At 36.9% G+C, this 21,239-nt stretch overlaps 1 protein-coding gene across 1 annotated transcript in view; it reads left to right on the forward strand.

Moving 5' to 3' along the window:
• The window catches only part of LOC106870354 (major vault protein), a 38,806-nt gene extending 20,369 nt beyond the window's left edge, over positions 1–18,437 (forward strand). Inside the window, exons 7-15 of the mRNA XM_014916388.3 lie at positions 810–920; positions 2,579–2,701; positions 4,500–4,652; positions 9,434–9,675; positions 11,890–12,087; positions 12,799–12,943; positions 14,054–14,265; positions 15,121–15,364; positions 17,528–18,437. Coding sequence (XP_014771874.1) covers positions 810–920; positions 2,579–2,701; positions 4,500–4,652; positions 9,434–9,675; positions 11,890–12,087; positions 12,799–12,943; positions 14,054–14,265; positions 15,121–15,364; positions 17,528–17,881 — 1,782 coding nt within the window. The 3' untranslated portion in view covers positions 17,882–18,437. The remainder of the gene's footprint in view (positions 1–809; positions 921–2,578; positions 2,702–4,499; positions 4,653–9,433; positions 9,676–11,889; positions 12,088–12,798; positions 12,944–14,053; positions 14,266–15,120; positions 15,365–17,527) is intronic.
• The last annotated feature ends 2,802 nt before the right edge of the window (positions 18,438–21,239 follow it).

Genomic DNA, 21,239 nt, shown 5'->3' on the forward strand with positions numbered 1-21,239 from the left:
GGTTGACTTTGCCTTTCATCCTTTCATGGTCGATAAATCAAATACCAGTGAAGCACTGGGGTCGATGTAATCGACTAGTCTCCTCTCCCAAAATTTCAAGACCTTGAGCCTTCAGTAGAAAGGATTATTATTATTATTAATTAGGCAGCAAGCCGGTAGAATCAGTACCACATCAGACAAAATGCTTAGCAGCATTTCATCTGTCTTTACGTTCTGATCTCAAATTCTGCCAAGGTTGACTTTGCCTTTTATCCTCTCGAGGTCAATGAAATAAGTACCAGTTTAGCGCTAGGTCGATGTAATCAACTTACTTCTTCCCCTGAAGTTGCTGGCCTTGTGCCAAAATTTGAAACCATTATTATCATTGTAGTTGTTGTTATTAATAAGGTGGTAAGCTGGTAGAATCTTTAGCATGCCAAAAATGCTTAGTGGCATTTCATTCATTTTTACATTCAGACTTTGTCTCTCTTCCTTTCAGAGTTGATAAAATAAGCATAACACTTCATTTCATGTTGCTCCAATTTACTCCACTGTAAATTGGTAACCATGTGATGGATTGGTACTCTGCTCAAGGGAATACTGACCTGCCCAGCTATCTAGCAGAGTGATATCATTTGAAAGCTATAACAATGTGAGGAAACACATTGTAACTAGTAATGTATAACATCTGATAGTCTAGTTGATACTGTGACTTTATCAACCATAGACCTGTGAATATTCATAACAAATTTGATAGGACCCATTCAGAATGTTGCTAAATGATAAATTGATATCAAATGCCTATAACAGTGTGATATTGTGTTTTTTAGGTTACTGGTATTGAAGATATTCTCACATTGACTAACTCCAACTATTGTGTTGTTGTCAATCCTGTTGATGCAAATGGAAAGCCCCAACTGGGTGAAAAGAAATTAGTAAAGGTGAGCTCAAATATTTTATTCTACATTGCTTTATTTGTTGACGTGCTTAGTCTTCCATGTAGATTTGGCCTATCCAAGAATTTATGGATTAAACTAGACACAGTAGAGTTTATAATTTAAAACATGACATGGGAGAGTCTATTGAAGCTGGAACTTTATTCATCATTATCATCATTTCACATTACTCATCCATGCTGGCATGTGTTGGAAGGTTTGACAGAAGCTGGAAAGCCAGAGGACTACACTAAGCTCCACTGTCTGTTTTTAGCATGGTTTTTGACTGGATGCCTTTCCTTATGCCAACTACTTTATAGAGCGGACTGGGTACTTTTCATGTGGCACCAGCACTGGCAAGGTTTTTATAGCTGGATACCCTTCCTAATGCCAACCACTTTACAGAGTGGGCTGTGTGCTTTTCTATTTTACCAAATTCAATATGATATTATTTGGAACTTAAGTCTAATGCTTAAACACTTTAAAATGACATTATTTTGCACTGAAACAATGAACCATTGGTCAAAACTGTCAACTTAGTTTTGTACAAGAAAGGCTCCAAGTTCAGTCACTGGCAAATTTCAACTGAGTACAGTTGAAGAAAATACTGAATGCATGATTGCGTCAATATCACATCCTAAGATGAGGAAAGAAAGGGAAACAAATTATTATATTGACATCACATTTAACCCTTTTGTTACCATATTTCTATTGAGATGCTCTGTGTTTCTTTCAATCAATTTTAAATATAACAAAGAATTTAGTAAAATAACTTGATTATCATTAAGCTAGTGTTAGGAACATAAATTGCGATTAAGTTTTGGCAGAAGATTTTAATTCAGAACTTTTGAAAACAAAACATTTGTAGTACAGAGGCAGTTTCAGGTGGGTTGGTATCAAAAGAGTTAATTGGAAACAACGAAACATGAAAAAAAGAAGTTAAGATGTCCAGAGACTACAAACTTCAGTTTCATGTGAAAACATCATTCTCCCTTTGTGCATTTACAATGATGACGACAACAATGATAATTTAGAGCAGAAATTCCAGACATGGAAACCAAACCAAGACTTGAAAGACCTTAACCCTTTTGTTACCATATTTTTATTGAGATGCTCTGTGTTTCGTTCAATTAATTTTAAATATAATAAAGAATTTAGTAAATAACTTAGTTATCATTAAGCTAGCGTTAGGAACATAAATTGTGACTAAGGTTTGGTGGCAGATTTTAATTCAGAACTTTTGAAAACAAGACATCTGTACTACAGAGCCAGAGGTAGTTTCAGGTGGGTTTGTATCAAAAAGGTTAAAGAGGAGGAAATAGATCAAAATACAGGTTCACTGCTCTTCACAGAAATACTATAGATGTTGATTTATACCCTCATCTGACTTTAAAGCACTAACAACACTTATATCCTATTTTAAATCTCAAAAACTTTTATTCTCTCTCTAGTATTTTTGGTGCTATTCTACATGCAGTCTACTGCAGTATCTATAGTCTACACTGAAATGACCTGATCTGGGTTAAGGTTTAGGATTAGGGTTTGGGCCAGACTGCACACTAAAGCGTTATTGACCAGGTAGATTGCATGTTAAAGTGGTACTGTATCCTTGTTATCTAAATTTGTATGTATCCATCTAAGGACTACATTATGTTTATTTTCAGGGACCAAAATCGTTTTTCTTATTACCTGGAGAATTACTTCCTGACGGTATACAGGACAATTATGTGCTCCATGAGGGACAAGCCCTTATTTGTTCTTGTAATGAACATTTCCTTGATACACTTGTAAGTATTAATTGCTTCTTTGAGACTTCACTTCATCTTCAACATAGGCTTAACATCTGCTTTTCTATATTCGCATGAGTCAATTGGAATTGTGTTGTGGGTTTTCTACGGCTGGATGCACTTCCTGTCACCAACCCTTGCCTGTTTCTGGGTTAGGTAATATTTCTTCATGGCCTTACATATTTACACAGAAGATTGGAAATGAAGACACCATGTACATGGCAGTGATATTTGTTTACGACTATCGTGATGTCAAGGCAAGAAGAGAATAACACACAGACATACATGTATATGATGGACTTTCAGTTTCCTTCTGCTAAATCCACTCACAAGTCTTTGGTCAACCCAAGGTATGATGCAGTGGGACTGAACCTGGAACCATGTAGTTGGGAAGCAAGCATCTTACCACACAGCCATACCTGTGCTTAGTACTTAGCTCTGTTTCCTTAAGACTTCATACACTTCAGTGACAGGACAACAACTTTTATCTGCAAGGTTATTAAGTAGAGAAGGGCTAGATATGTTGCTGGTTCACTCAGGATAATCCCCACTGAAATGTTTGTCAAATAAACTTCTCTCAAGCGATAGAAACTTATATGTGTATGTGTGCATATACAGATAAGAGTAGATACATGTTTAGTGAGAGGAGTCATTCTTTACACATTCAATTTGAAGGTCTAGAATGTTAAGGAAATGGTTCCACTGGTAATGAATGCTTAAGGGAATCTAATTGGTTATTAGTTGGTGATTAAAACTCCATTTCACTTGTTCAGTATAAATGGGTTCAAGTGAGTAACTATCTTTTTCTATGTTTTCAATTTGAAGGTTAACTGGAATGTTAAAGAAATCATTTCTCTGGTAATGAATGCTAACAGAAATCCAGTTGTTTACAAGTTGTGATTAAAACTCCATTTTATTTGTTCATTATGACCGGGTACAATGTGAGGAGACATCATTTCCATGTTTTCAATTTGAAGGTCTACTGGAATGTTAAGAAAAAGTTTCCTCTGGTAATGAATGCTTAAGGAAATTTAATTGTTTATTGGTTGATGATTAAAATCCTACTTTCCTTGTTCAGTATAACTGGGGGGCAGGTAGGGAACTGTCTTTTTTCATGCTTTCAATTTGAAGGTCAACTGTAATGTTGAAGAAATCATTCCTCTGGTAATGAATGCTAGCTGCTGCTGCTGCTTCATGCTCTAGCTTGATGGGGTTGGGATCATCCCAGGTTAGTGGTCCCAGAGATGACATCATGCATAGAGCCGACCAGGTCTACCAGTGCTCTCCATCGCTGGCAGTCCTGTGCCAGCTCCTCTGCATCTTTCAAAGTGATGTTGAGCCCCTTGAGATCTTCACCAATCATGTCCAGCCGTCTGGTGCAGGGCTTGCTCTGAGGCTTCTTCCAGCTCACAACTGCTGCATCAAATGAGAGTAAAGCCCTGGTAGGATGATTGAGAGGGCATGTCCATATGAATTGAGAGGAAATCTGTCTATTGGTTGATGACTAAAGCTCCATTTTACTTATTCAGAATTGCTGGGCGCAAAGAGGGAACTGTCTTTGTTCATGCTTTCAATTTGAAGGTCAACTAGAATGTTAAGTAAATCATTCCTCAGGTAATAAATGCTAAAGGAAATCTAATTGTTTATTAGTGATTAAAACTCTATTTTACTTTTTCAGTAAAACTGGGTCTCCAATTGACCAGTTACTTTGTCATTCATCCTTTGCCTTAACATGAAGTAACTATTATGAAAGTACAATATGTGGGTTTTTCTTTTTCTTTTTTTTTCTTTCTTCTAGAATAATGTTAACCGTAAACCAGGTGATCGATGGATGATTAGTGGTCCAATAGATTATGTCCCACCAGTTGAAGTTGAAATTATCAGAACAAATGAATCCATTGCATTAGATGAAAACGAAGGCTTGTACATAAGAAATATGAAGACTGGAAAAGTAGGTGCATTTTCTGACTTGTCTTTATATATGTGTTTGACTAGGGCATGTGTGTATGTACATGTGCATATCTTTGTGTGTGTTTCTTTATGTGAGTGTGTGGGTGGGTGAATTGGTGCATATATGTGTATGGCTTTGTTTGTTTTTGTATATGAGTGTTTGTGTCTCTGTGTATGCATGAATGTGTCTGTGTGTGCATGTGTGTGTGTCTCTGTGTATGCATGTGTGTGTGTCTCTGCATGCATGAGCGTTTGTGTATGCATATGTATTTGTGTATGCATGTGTGTGTGTCTCTGTGTATGCATATGTATTTGTATATGCATGAGTGTGTCTTTGTGTTGTTTTCTTGTGTGTGTGCATGTGTCTGTGTATGACTGTGTCTTTATGTGTGGATGTATCTTCATGCATGTATGTGTATACCTGTGTGTGCATCTTGACGTATGGGTGTATGTATATGTGCATTCCACAGGCTCATACCCTTTATATAAACTTCAAGTTGAATCAATGGGGGTCTTTCAATTATTGATATTTACAGATGCATTTTAACCTACAGGCTGCATAATGTGATGGTGAGGGATTGTTGAAGGCACATGGCTTAGTGGTTAGGGTATTCAGTTCATAATTGTAAGGTTGTGGGTTCAGTTCCTGGTGGCGTGTTGTGTCCTTGAGCAAGACACTTTATTTCACATTGCTCCAGTCCACTCAGCTGCCGAAAATGAGTTGTGCCTGTATTCCAAAGAACCAGCCTTATCACTTTCTGAATCATGCTGAATCTCCCTGAGAAATACATTAACGATATGTATGTCTGTGGAGTGCTCAGCCACTAGAATGTTAATTTTATGAGCAGACTGCTCTGTCGATTGGATCAGCTGGAACCCATATCATCATAACCAAAGGAGTGCCAGTTTATTTATTTTTATGGCAGACTGGTATAATCATGAGGACGTCTGTACCATGCGAGTACTGAGTGAAGCTGAGCATGAAATGTTTCAGTTACTGTAGAATGGAGCATGTTGTGAGTGCAGCTGAGCATGAAATCTTTCATTGTGTGTGTGTGTGTGTGTGTGTGTGTGTGTGTGTGTGTGTGTGTTTGATTTGTGAGTGTAGCAGTAATGAAATGTGCTACTCAAAGTGGTGGTCCGTGGACCGGTGCCAGTCCGTGGACCAGTGCCAGTCCGTGAGCCATCAGCTGCCGGTGTGCAGCAAGTTTCCAGAAAAGAAAGAAACATTATACAATGCTTATAAAATGCTTACAAAATAAATATAAGATAAAAATAAATTGTCAACTTTTATTATATTCATTACATATATTGTTTTCAGTATAAATTAATATTATTAAGAAATATTACTGGTCCCTGGCACATTGGAAAAAAAAACTGCCAGTACACTACATCAGATAGTTTGAGAAGCATTGGTGTAGAGCATAATTTGTGAGTGTGGCATTGAGGAAATGTGGAATGTGAGTCATGAGTGTAGTAGTGTAGAGTAGGAGCTAAAAGTGTAGCAGTGAGGAAATATGTAGTGTGATTTGTGAGTGTGGCAATGAGGAAGTGTAGAGTGTGAATCATGAGTGTAGCAGTACGAAAATGTGTAGTGTGATTTTTTTTTGAGTGTAGCAATGAATAAATGTGGAGTGTAGAGTGAGAATTATGAGTGTAACTGAACATGAAATGCTTCAGCTAGTGCATAATGTTGTAGCAGTAATAAGGAGATATGTGGTATAGGGGAAAGTAGGACATGAACTGAGAATGTGAGTATAAGTAAATTTGCAATGCATCAGACAGCATGTGCATTGATGTGTGTGTGTGTGTGTGTGTGTGTGCATGTGGGTGCAATATGTGCGGTAGCGATACTTGTATAAACTTGTGATTGTGAGTGATTGGGGGTTGCTTGGAAATGAATGAAAATGAGCCATGTGATGATAGCATAGCGTTAACTGACAACAGAGGATTGTGTTAGCAGTAACAATGGTTTTAGTGTAATGGTAGTACTTATGATTGAGGTGGATTTGATTGTCGTGGCATGGAAGTGACATGTTGGTGGAGATGGTGATTATAACATGTATTAGCTAAGAGATAATATTTATCATCAATTAAATGTGGATGTTTTGTTAGAACAAACTATACTACGGTAGTTACTATGAGAAACTCTCATATTGGTTTTGGTGCAAAATGTTCTCTTGTTTATCTCACTGCTGGCGAGATCAATCCCCATCACCTCCAGTGCTGAGATCACCAGAACATAATGATTTTGACCTTCCCTGGCCTCATCAGTGATGGATGCTCGACTACTAGAGATAGCAGTGACTCCTCTCCCCGCCAGTGATATACAGAATAACAGTGTCAGAACAGGCACTGGTGCAAAATGCACTCTCGTTTATATTGCTAGCAGGGACATGAACCACCACCACTTCCAGCACCAAGACCACCAAATCATGTAGTTTCAACCTTCCTTGGTCTTGTCAATGATAGACACTTGACCATTAGAGACAACAGTGATTCATCTCCCTGCTAACAATATATAGCGAAACGTAGTTCTTAGGGAGATTCAGAGTGACACAGAATGTGACAAGGCTGGTCCTTCGAAATACAGGTACTACACATTTTTGCCAGCTGAGCGAATTAGAGCAATGTGAAATGAAGTGTCTTGCTCAAGGACACAATGCACTATTGAGTGTCAAGCTTCTGACCTATCAATTGTAAACCGAATACCCTAACTGCTAATCTACATGCCTTCATATATATATATATATATATACATACTCATAAATATCTGGGTGGCCTAGGTCTATAGTATAAGACATTTGCCCAAGACGTCAACACAGTGGGACTGAACACAGAACCATGTGGTTGGAAAACAAGCTTCTTACCACACAGCCATGTCTGATCTCACCTTTCTGCTTGCATTTCTGAGATAGTTATATGTCAGCTGTTGTGTGGGAGTGGTTTGCTATGCAGTGACTTGTACTATTGATAAATTACTGCTGTCCCATGTACTAGGTCAGCTCTACCGGCTTACTAACGTCACACTGTTACACTTTAATAATTTTATTGTTGTTAGCAACCAGCCTCTGTAACTATATCATTTTCTCAAACAGAATCAGGACACAGGAAGAAACCACAAACAAAGTTACCAGCCCAGTTATTTAGCTCGAAGTCGTTTACATACAAACGTACTGTATGCATCATCAGATAGCATGTTGAGTGTTGTATAGTAATGAGGTTATGTATGGAGTATTAGATGGTTGTGAGCACATAATGTGTAGCATGTTATGTTGCTGATGTTGCTTTCTAACCTGGTCAGATGGAGCAGACTTATGATAAGCATTCCAACTCTGAACCCATCTTTTTAGTTAAAAAAATCTTTTAATATTTTTTGTACAAACAGGCGCAGGAGTGGCTGTGTGGTAAGTAGCTTGCTTACCAACCACATGGTTCCGGGTTCATTCCCACTGCGTGGCACCTTGGGCAAGTGTCTTCTACTATAGCCTCGGGCCGACCAAAGCCTTGTGAGTGGATTTGGTAGACGGAAACTGAAAGAAGCCCGTCGTATATATGTATATATATATATGTGTGTGTGTGTGTATGTTTGTGTCTGCGTCCCCCCAACATCGCTTGACAACCGATGCTGGTGTGTTTACGTCCCCGTAACTTAGCGGTTCGGCTAAAGAGACCGATAGAATAAGTACTAGGCTTCCAAAGAATAAGTCCTGGGGTCGATTTGCTCGACTAAAGGCGGTGCTCCAGCATGGCCGCAGTCAAATGACTGAAACAAGTAAATGAGTAAAAGAGTAAACATAATTTATTTCTGACTTCAATATTCATGTCTTTACCTTTTTTGGTTTCAAATTTTGGCACAAGGCCAGAAATTTTTGGGAAATGGGTAAGTCAATTACATTGACCCCAGTACTCAACTAGTACATATTTCATCAACCCTAAAAGGATGAAAGGCAAAGTTGACCTCGGCAGAATTTGAACTCAGAATGTAAAGACAGATGAAATGCCACTAATCATTTTGTCTGGCATGCTAATGATTCTGCCAGCTCACCACCTTAAACATCCACTTAATAATGGTTTCAAATGTTGGTAGAAGGTCAGAATTTCAGGGGAGTGGGTAAGTCAGTTGCATCGACCCCAGTGCTCAACTGCTACTTATCTCATCAACCCCAAAAGGATGAAAGGCAAAGATGACCTCAGCAGAATTTGAACTCAGAATCTGCCAGCTCACCGTGTTAAAATGATGCTCAGCTTTAACCAATTTACAAATCTTATTCGCCTGTTTATCAAAAACAGTTATAATGACAAAAAAATTAATAAAATGACCATCCCGAAACACTAATGTAAACAATTTTGTATTAATCTGATATGTTACACTATTATATGGCTTAGCTGGCTGAAACTTCAAAGTCACTGTCAACAACATTCTTGTTTATATGCACACATAACATATACATAAAGAGATACACATGTATACGTTCTGAATTATCTCTTGCTGTCATTGCAAGACAGTGAAAGCTTTAGTGCAGCTGTTTAACTTGTTAGAAATAACAGCCAAATCACACCCTACCATCTTAAAAAGAAGTAAAAGTACATAGGATAATGTACTAGACACATTATGTCTGAATAAATGTCATGATGGTCATGTCTGGAATGTCTTTGATCAAAGGTCTGCTTGATCTAGAGCTAAATAACACTTATGATCATTATATGCATTTTGATTAATTTGCCTAACTTTTGTTTGTTTTTCAACTCATTTCTAAACTTTGATTTTTTTGATGACAGGTGAGATTAGTGAGTGGAACCTCATATATTTTAAATGAAAATGAAGAACTTTGGGAGAAAGATTTACCATCTGCTGTTGAAGAATTGCTTAGCTTGGAATGTGATCCTTTAGCTGAGCGAGGTACCAGAGCTAAATCTTCTGACTCGTCTCATAAGAAACGGAATAAGACATTAGCTGTAACTTATAGAGTTCCCCATAATGCAGCTGTGCAAATTTATGATTATAAGCAGAAGAAAGCAAGGTAAACTTTTGTTCTTCTATATCCATCCATCTTATCTGCCCACTATTTCTGGGAGGGTCATAGGGGTAGAGTCCTCAGGCACCTTCTCCATAAGGTCCTATCAGAAGCAACAACTGTCATTAGACTTTCCAAATGGATTCCCAAGCATGACCAACTGAGACTATGGATATTATCCAGCCATTTCATTCTTAGTCCATTCTTGGGTCTTCTGCTGGTTGGCTTGGCTTGAAAAATCTACCTTGCAATTATTCCCTGCCTCAGCTTGCGAAGACTTATTGAGGCAAGTGAAAGCGAAATCGGGATGGCACCTGTGCCCAGCGTCGCTTTTCTGGCACTTGTGCCTGTGGCATGTGTAATGGACTTTCGAGCGAGATCGTTGCCAGTGCCCCTGGCCTGGCTCTTGTGCAGGTGGCACATAAAATACACCATTTGAGCGTGGCCGTTGCCAGTACCCCCTGACTGGCCTTTGTGCCGGTGGCATGTAAAAGCACCCACTACACTCTCTGAGTGGTTGGCGTTAGGAAGGGCATCCAGCTGTAGAAACTCTGCCAAATCAGATTGGAGCCTGGTGTAGCCATCCGGTTTCACCAGTCCTCAGTCAAATCGTCCAACCCATGCTAGCATGGAAAGCGGACGTTAAACGATGATGATGATGATTCTAATCACCTCTGTAGTACCAGAGCTATGAACTCTTAATGCAAGAAAGTAATGACTCAACCTGGAGAGATTTGCTAATCTCCGAGCTATCCATCTTGTTGAGTAGCGTTACTCCAGAGCTTGACCTCTTCTTGTACCTATAATTGCTCTTTCATAGCATGGGATCTTTTGAGCCCTGAAAGGCATTTGAAGAGCCGGTCATGTGCTGCAGCAATGTTTCATTTCAGCATTGGCTCCATTTCTCAATCATCTATTAGGAATGTTCAAGTGCCACTTCAAACTACCATGTGATCTGCAGGTTTTTTGACAAACATAGCATTGAAACTAGTCATCTGAAATATATATATATATATATATATATATATATATTGTTTGAAGTGATGTACAAATTTGATATATTTAGAAAAAGGAAGTAGTCAGAATTTTGGATAATTCTTTATTAGCACTTTCACCTCATTCATGGAACCTCCTCAGATATAAGTTTTATAGAAAATTACTTTGCCTTTATACAAATCTAAAAGCTGATGTTTTTTGTTTTGTTTCATTATCTATATACACATACGTACATATAGATAACAAACAAAACAAACATCCTCTTATATATTAAGTAATGAGAAGATGGATTTGGTGTTAAATTTTATTCTGTACAATGTTCATTTTGCTATATTCTTCTATGTACTCAACACTTAAACACACTAATCAATTTATACCCATTCGTCCAAAATATAAATTATATGTGTGTGTATATATATATATATATATATATACACACACACCACAATGAGCATCTTTCAGTTTCCATTTGTCAAATCGACTTACAAGGCTTTGGGTGGCTTGGGGCTATAGAAGACATTTGCCCAAGGTGTCACACAATGAGACTGAACCCAGAACCATGTAGCTGGGAAGCAAACATTACCATGCAGGCACACCTGTAGAAATATATTCATTGGTTAAACGTATTCGGTATCATGTAGAAATCAATTCAGTTCCATGTAACACTATTCACTCAAATGTAGTACTATTTTATATTGTGGGATAGTTCTATATTACCTGGCATAGTTCAGTAACACATGACTCAATAGTGTGTCACGTGATGCGAGAAAAATTTGGGAGAAGAAAAGAGTTACAATTTTAAAATGACAAATTTTTGTAACCTTAATAATCTTTTCTACTAGAAATTATGGGGAGGGGCTAGTCAATTACATTGACACCAGTGTTCAACTGGTACTTATTTTTTTTATCAACCCCCAAAAGGATGAAAGGCAAAGTTGACCACCTTGGTGGAATTTGAACTCAGAATGTAAAGACAGATGAAATGCCATGAAGCATTTTGTCTGGCGTGCTAATGATTCTGCCAGCTCACTGACTTAATAATAATTTCTCATTTGCACAGTCCCAGTAGCTTTACTAGGATTTTATTTTATTGCCCCCCCCCCCCCCGTTTGATAAAAAAAACAAAGTTGACCTGAAGATTTGAACTCAGAATTTAAAGAACCAAACCAAATATGACATAGTATTTTGTATAATGCTAATACAAATATCATTTATTTTTAACAGAGTGACCTTTGGACCTGACCTTGTTATGCTTCAACCTGATGAACAGTTTACTCAGTTGCGCTTATCTGGAGGCAAACCCAAGAAACCTAACATGATTCGTTCTCTATGTCTACTGCTTGGACCTGATTTCTGTACAGATATCATCACAGTTGAAACATCTGACCATGCACGATTACAACTTCAGCTCTCCTACAACTGGTTAGTAGAAATTGATGCAGGCCAATACTTCAAACTTACTATAATGCTAGTGAAGGCGCGTGGCTTAATGGTTAGGGTATTCAGCTCATGATTTTAAGCCTGTGAGTTCAATTTCTGGCAGAATATATGTTTGTGTGTGTGTGCATGTATATATTTATGTGTGCGCATGTATATATATATATATATATATATATACACATGTGTGTCTGTGTGTGTATATATATATTCTTTTATTCTTTTACTTGTTTCAGTCATTTGACTACAGCCATACTGGAGTACTACCTTTAGAGACACGCACACATATATATATGCATATTGATATGTAAATGTATATATACATATATACAGTGGCAGGTTTATAAGTACTATAACTAAAGAGTGTTCCTCTATGCAGGGTATGGTTGTCACTCCATGGGATATTTTCAAGATATTTGCATATCCATTAACTGAAGTTTGTTTATTTCTTACCACTGCTTTGCACTGATACTACTGTATATCCGTGTGTGTGTGTGTGTAAAAGCAGAAGTTCCAGTAAATAGATATAAGAATGTTATATAGTAATGTGATGTTGTGGAGGATGTAGAGAGGTGGTTATGTGAATGCGATATCAGAGTATGGTGTTGAGATGTAATGGTGAATTGATATCATGAGTGGTGTTTCATAATTGATGTATGTAATATGATGTCGTGATATGACTGTTTGATATTTCAGGCATTTTCAAGTCGATGACAAAAACGATCCAGAGATTGCTGCTATGCTGTTCAGTGTACCAGATTTTGTTGGAGATGCCTGTAAAGCCATAGCTTCTCGGATTCGAGGTGCCGTAGCTGGTGTGAAATTTGATGATTTTCACAAGGTTAGACATTTTCAAACCTTATTTCTTCTCACTATTGTGAATAGCAGCAACCATGGTAAAACCATCACTATTTCAGAACATAAATGACAAAAGCATGGAGCAAAATTTATTGAACTCAATAGGTGCAGGTGTGGCTGTGTGGTAAGAAGTTTGCTCCCAAACTACATAATTCAGGGTTCAGTCCCACTGTGTGGTAACTTGGGCAAATGCTTTCTACTATAGCCCTGGGCCAACTGAAACCTTGTCAATAGATTTGGTAGATGGAAATTGAAAGAAGCCCACTGAATATGCATACATATATTATGTGTGTGTGTTCATGTGTTTGTGTCTCTTTCGACATTGTTACAGTTGTAAATGAGTATCCCTGTCATACAAGCAGTGCTGTTCATTTCCAATATACTGCGAGAACATGTCAGGGCATGGAAAAATATTATCTTACTTAGAATCAAGTGGGGGGCTGGCAGCAGGAAGACCATCCAGCCATAGAAATTCTGTCTCAGATAATCTTCATCCAACCAATTCAAGCATGGAAAAGTGGATGTTAAATGATAATACTTACTATCGTCTTTTATCTCTCAGACTTCATAGCAAAGTTTTTTGTTTAAAATCCTTATTCTACAAAACTGCCATCCCTCTGCAAATCCTTATAAAATCACATGTTCTTTAACTGGAAATAGTTCAAACTGAACATTAGCCACTCTAACCTTGCACCTTTTTTTTTTTATCTCATCCGCCCCAACTATGAGCACTGTATCCTCAAGAAGAGTTTACAAACAAATTTTCAAACATAAAATGTCTCATATGGACTTGGTAGATAGAAATTGAAAGAAGCTTGCCATGTGTGTTTGTGTCTGTTTGTCCCCCACCACTACTTGACAACTGGTGCTGGTGTGTTTCTGTTCCCCTAACTTAGCAGTTTGGTAACAGTTCCAAGCTTTAAAAAAAATAAAAGAAAAGTACTGGGGCTGATTCATTCAATTAAAATTCTTCAAGGCAGTGCGCCAGTATGGCTATAGTCAATTGACTGAAACAAGTAAAAGACTCAAAGAATATATATATATGTACACACACTTACACATACATTTATAACCTTCTTTGTTTCTGCTTCAGAACTCTGCTAAAATCATTCGCGCCTCTGTTTTTGGCGTCACTGAAAATGCAAAAGTGCGCGAGCACTTCCTTTTCCCACAGAATAACCTTGTCATTACAAACATTGATATCCAGTCTGTCGAACCTGTTGATCAGCGTACACGTGATGCTCTCCAGAAATCTGTCCAACTTGCCATTGAGATCACCACCAACTCTCAAGAAGCTAATGCCAGGTTTGTTTCATTGAACAACTTTTATTTAATCCTTCATTCAACCTGATTTATAAGTACTATAACTAAAGAGTGTTCCAATTTATTATTATTTACTACACCTGTTGTTTGATGATAATTATTGTATTATTCAACTTATTCCTGTGGTCTGTATTGTCCATGTGTTACATCAAAGAAGGTAATGACTTGAATGGCGAAAGATATATATATATATATATATATATATAGTTGAAATTTACAGAAAACAAAAGATGAAGACAGGTGTATGAACAACAAGCAGGTGTATTTGTTTGATGCTTGGAAAAGTGAGAAAGTCTTTTATGTTTCGGGCCTATGCTCTTCAACAGAAAAAAATAAGAGAAAATGAACAGAGAGAGAATAAAAAAAACTTGTATATTTCGTGGTCAAGCATGTATATATATATATATATATATATATCATCATCATCATCATCGTTTAGCGTCCGCTTTCCATGCTAGCATGGGTTGGACGGTTTGACTGGGGACTGGCAAGCCAGGAGGCTGCACCTGGCTCCAATCTGATCTGGCAATGTTTCTACAGCTGGATGCCCTTTGTAATGCCAACTACTCCGAGAGTGTAGTAGGTGCTTTTTACATGTCACCGGCACGGGAGCCAGTCAGGTGGCACTGGCTTTGGCCATATTCAGATGGTGCTGTTTACATGCTACTGGCATAGGAGCTAGTCAGGTGGCACTGGCAACGATCGACACATGAATGGTGTGCTAACAATCCTGCCAACTCACCACCTTAAATATATATGTATGTGTGTGTGTATATATATATGTGTATTATGTCAAGTCAGTCTTCCTAATACATCACACAAAATGTAAATTTGCAGACATGTGGCTGAACGTCTTGAACAAGAAGCAAAAGGAAACATGGAAAAACAGAAACTAAATGATGAGGCAACAGCTGAAGTGGCCCGAAGTGAACTTTTAGAACTGAAAGCTAAAAGTGCAGCTGTTGAGAGCACTGGTCAAGCGAAAGCAGAAGCCCAGTCGCGAGCAGAAGCTGCTCGTATTGAGGGTGAAGCTGCTGTTGAACAAGCGAAATTGAAGACAGCTGCTGAGAAAATAGAATCGGTAAGTATTACACCTATTACATATTGTCATCATCATTGTTGCTTTTTGACATCTACTTTTCCCATGAATTTATTAAGGTGGAGTTTCTTGGATAAATAATTTCTACTTCTTCATTTACCATATATACTCAGGGAAGTGAGTGGTAACCAAAAGAGAGACAGAGTAAGGCACAGAGAGAGAGAGAGTGGGGGGGGGTGGTTAGTGATCAGAACACGAGGGAGAAAAATATTCTTTTGGGATTTGGGTAGCATAATTTAACGAGACATCAACATTTGCTGACCTCGTTAAATTATGTTACCCAAATCCTAAAAGAAAAATTTTTCTCCCTCGTGTTCTGACCCCCCCCTCTCTCCCTGCCTTACTCTGTCTCTCTCTCTTTTGATTACCACTCGCTTCACCAGGACTTCTTCCACCGCCAACACCCTATATAAACTAATGCATGCCCTCTGATTCCCCTACTCGATTTTAATACCTCTGACGAAGAAATACGAATCTCAGAAGATGCTCAGAAGAAGTTTTGTCTTTTTCAACCTCGTTCATCTACACTTCTATTTATGTGCAGATCATAACCCCTTATTTAGTTCTTTTCACTATTCTGTCTATTTCATTACCATGTCATCACATTCATTTATTAAAGTTTATCACACAGTCACTTATTTCTCTAATTCTGTCTTAGATTAGCTGACCGAAAACTCTCAGATTTTTCAATTTACTATTATCAACGACGATGATGATTTAACAAACTTCAAATTTGTGAATCAAGGTAATACTAGATTGACCTCAATGCAGTTCAGAAACAACTTAGCCTCTTTACTGTGGAAATCAGATATATCCACTCAAAATTTCATTATCTTTAACTACAGAAAGCAGTTTTTATATACCAGTCTTTTGTTGAGGAATGTCATATTTGAAACTATTTTCTTCCTGTAGTAAAGATTGTTTGTCAACATAACATGGCAGTCCTGGTTTAGGACTAATGTTGCTGTAATTTAGCCCCCAGGCGACATCGTCTCCAGCTGGCTAACAACACAATCTGTGTCCTTATATTTTCGAACAAGGGAATCTAGCACCCCCACTCAGCTCAAAACAATATCTGTGTATCGCAATTTCTGGGTTATTTCTCTTCAACAGCACAGAATAATTGTTTGATTAAATTCCCTTCGAAATATATAGTTTTCAAAGTGACAACTAATCAGATTTATGAATTAGAAAATTACTATTTTTAAATAGTAATTACTAGATCCTCTTGTTCGAAAATATAAAGACACAGATCGTGTCGTATAGCCAGCTGAAGGTGATGTCTCCTGGGGCTAAATTACAGCAACATTAGTCCTAAACCAGGACTGCCATGTTATGTTGGCAAACAATCTTTACTACAAAGTACTGTTGCTAAATATCTCACGTGAGATTTAAAAATAGTAATTTTCTATTGTCTTCCTCTCGCTCTCTTTCTTTCTCTTTCTGGGTAACCATGTATAGCAAGACACCTATTTCTGTCAAACTCTAACCTTTCATCATCTGACACAAGGTCACCTCCTCCAATGCCCCCCTCTCCTCTCAAAAAATTCCTTGTCTTGCAAGTTATTTGGTGTCCCTGCCAGTGCTGGTGCCACGTAAAAGGCATCCAGTCCACACTGTAAAGTGGTAGACATTTGAAAGGGCATCCAGCTGTAAAAACCACGCCAAAACTGACCTCGTCTGTGCTGGTGCCATGTAAAAAGCACTCAGTCTACTCTGCGGGGTGGTTGGTGTTAGGAAGGGCATCCAGCTGTAAAAACCATGCCAAAACACACACAGAAGTCTGGGTGCAGTCTTCTGTCTGGCTGGCTGGCTCCTGTCAAACTGTCCAACCTATGCCAGCATATAAGATGGATGTTAAATGATGATGATATATCAAGTTTATTGAGGGAAATATGATTTTCAGAAAATACCAATTCTATTTTCGGGTAGATATTTGACATCATTACTGGAATAACCATGAAATTTAATTTCTCAGTTAAAGGGTCAAAGGGCTTTACTATCATATCTGTTAGAAGAAGGAGCTTTTTGTATGTTCATAATGTCTTTGAAGGAGTTGAACTCTTAACCTAAATTTCTTATAAAATAAATTTGTCAAGTATGGTTTATGATATTCATTGTTTTATAATATTTTTTTCCTTAAAGGAGGCAAAACTGGCCCAAATCACTCAAGCCCGCAACGCAGAACTGAAGTACATTGCTGAGAAGAATGCACTCGAGGTTAACAAGACCACCGAGATGGGTGATATTCAAATAAAGATGTTTGAGCGTATGATTGAAAGTCTTGGTACTGAAACTCTGAGAGCAATTGCCATATCTGGACAAGAGAGCCAGATGAAACTGCTCCAAGCTCTTGGTATCAAGTCTACATTGATTACAGATGGAAGCACTCCAATCAACCTCTTTAATTTGGCTCAAGGCATGGTTGGAGGTTTCATCAACAGTGGCCAAGAAAGACCTTATGATGCCAGCCTTGTATCACAGCATGAATCAGAATAGACAACAAGATGTCTTTGGATGAGACATATTTTCCCATTTGTTTCTCTTTTTTATTTGTTTCTGTGTCTTCTCATGCTCTTTCACACTGCATGCATATATATATCATATTTCATATATTTTATATATGTGTACATATATATGTAGTTTCTTTAATTCCTGCCATATCATACCTACATACTTATATCCTGGAATTTAGAGAAAGCTGTTTTCAGACTTCCATTGTAGTTTCTCAAGCAAAATACAAACCTTGAAACCATGGTACTGAAGTAACTACAGGCAATATATATATATATATGTGTGTATATATATAATGCTCTACAAGACTGCAAGTGCCTATTGAGTAATTTGTTCTAACTACATACTACATTGATTACAATATATATATATATATATATATATATATATATATATATATAGGAATTAAAAAAATTTTTTGCTGCTTTGTATAGAACCTTTCTTTACCTATCATGGCACTGTATACACACTTCTAATTATTCCTTATAATATTTAATATCATTGCAATATTATTAATATCAATAAACTTTTTATAGAAGTTGCTGTGTCTTGTTCATTTATTCAAAATGATTTATTTTCCGGCACCTTCCATATTACAGTCTTAAAGAAAGTGTCAAGCTAGCAGAGTCATTAGCATGTCATACAAAAATAGGCACTGGTGTGCCTGTGTGGTAAGAAGCTTGCAAGTAGCCAACAGGTGTAGATACTTCATATAGTTTGTTCAATGAACGCACACATGAAATTACATGTATACTACATTAGTAGAGATATACATACAAATATACACCTATATGGATACGTACACAAATATACAAAAATATGTATGAAAATACATGCTCACATAAATAAAAGTATAAACACCTATACATACACATCTATGTACGCATGCACATATATATGTATATATACATACATGCATACTTACACACATGCACATGTACATACATACATACATATACATACCTACAATACATACATACACATAAATATAAATATATAGAGACATATATACATCATAACACATATATGCAAACAATTTTAAAAGAACTGATCAGTGTGTATATCAAAATGTAAAAAATAAAATAAAAAATATAAAATAATGAAATTGTACATTAATTTGGTGTAACATAATTAAAAAGGTGAGTAAAAATAAATAAAATAAAAATGAACCTTGGCAAAGTTTAAGCTTAAAATTAGATTTACAAAACAGTCGAAGGCTTTCTTAAAGATTAAGTCGAAATATATACATCATCGTTGTGATGCAAAATAACCATACACTGTAAAGTCAAATTGAAATGCAACAGTCAAAAAAGACAACACATATTACCCATACAGTATTTTGTCGGTTGACATTTAAAATTTTGTGGCATGCCTACAGGAATTTAAGAGCTCACGTCTCTGGTTCAAACCGTTTTTATCCTGGAACGGGATGAAGAACATTTTTCAGGGAGCCAAAGATGACATTTCATAGGTCTTTTATAAGCTCCATGTCTGTATGCTAATGCTTTATCTAGAATCTTCCAGGTTACATTGAAAGGATGGGTGTCATTCTCTTTCAATTCCCAGACATACTTTGTAAGATTAGTCGCTGTCCTGTTCTCAGAGTATCGGAAGGAATTTCAGTGGGAATAGAATCGAGTCTTGAATGAATTTTCTGAAGCTCCTGCATGTATTTTATATTCTTGCAAGCCATCTATTTGCACTTTGGCTCTATAAACAATACCTTTTTCAAAACATTTTCCTTCCAACAGACAGCAAGTCTCATCTTTGTAGTTGCAATTCCTCAGATTAGATTTGGCACTAGTTATCTGTAATAATTTTAGTGTTGTGCTGGAAAATGGACATTAAAGGATGATGATGAGTTTAAAAAGCTTTCATGGGATTTTTTTTGACTCCTCACAGATCATTGATAATTTAGTAAAAGAGTGTGGAGAGGAATTTCTTACATACAGATTAATATTACCAGTCGGACATCCACCTTGCAAAAGAGTTCTTAACCCTTTTGTTACTGTATTTATTTTGAGATGCTCTGTGTTTCTTTCAATTACTTTAAATATAACAAAGAATTTAGTAAAATAACTTAGTTATCATTAAGCTAGTGTTAGGAACATAAATTGTGACTAAGTTTTGGTGGAAGATTTTAATTCAAAACTTATGAAAACAAGATATTTGTACTCAGAGCCAGAACCGGTTTCAACCGGGTTGGTAACGAAAGGGTTAATGTAGTCAGGAAACAATTTCACAAGACATTTTCAATATTTTCATTCTGGGTGCAGATAAGGGTTTCAAGCTGCTAATCTGTAATATTTTATCATTCAGCATGAGTTATGAGAGACTGTCTTTGTGTTCATATTGCTGCAACGATTGTCATCTGTTTTAGAAGCAGGTGTATTAGAAGAGCATCATAACCATGTGTTGAGAGGAATTCTTAGCAGTTTGAATAACTCAGCTTTAGAAACAGGGGTGTTTTGTTTATCATCCTTAAATAACCCTTATTTAGGAACCTTTTGAGCAGGCTGGGCTACTTAACCTGCAGAAAATTCTGACTTGGCCCCACCTGCATGGTCATGTGCTGTTTTATATTGCAGCTAAAGTAATTCATGCAGATAACCTGATTTGGTGGTCATCTAACGTAGGGGAGACAATTCCTTCTAGATTTTGTTAAATTGGAGCAGATTTTGAAGTTCGAATTTTAAATCGAGAATAAAGGTGTACAAAATATACACATTAAATATTTCATTCTCCTTAAACATTAAAAAGATTTTAAGATTTCCAGGTTTTTTTTTTACCTTTGGATGCCTTTGATTCCTATTTTATTCAGGATATAGGTTCCTCATAGACGTTTGATATCTAAAATCTCGTATTGTATATTTATGATTTAATATTATTAGGAATTGTATAAAAAATGTTAAAATATTTCGTGTACAGTTCATTGCACATAAATTTTAACGAAAATCTTATATCCTATTGAGAACCACTGATCCTTCTGGAACTTTTCCCTACAAGGGTTATATAAAAAGTAGTTTTAGCACCAACTTTCGGAGTGTGTGCTAATCTGTGAACCTGCTACACAATCTCTTACTTATGTAATATCTGTTTTCACACTCTCTGCTCAGCTTGAACATGTCACTTCAGCAGGCCAAAATGAATTTACTGTGTATATTTTCTCTTGTCTTGGTAAGCCGTTAGCAGTTAAACCAACCATATCCAACAAAAATACTCTGTTTTATGTTTAAACTGTCCAGATCCGACCTCTCAAACTTACCCTAGAAGATTATTCTAAAACTAGACAATCACACCATCAAAATAACGCATGATTAATTCAAAACAGTGTAAATAAATA

Source organism: Octopus bimaculoides, chromosome 26 (genome assembly GCF_046866305.1).
Source record: "Octopus bimaculoides isolate indiv1 chromosome 26, ASM4686630v1, whole genome shotgun sequence".
Taxonomy (NCBI): Eukaryota; Metazoa; Mollusca; class Cephalopoda; order Octopoda; family Octopodidae; genus Octopus; species Octopus bimaculoides.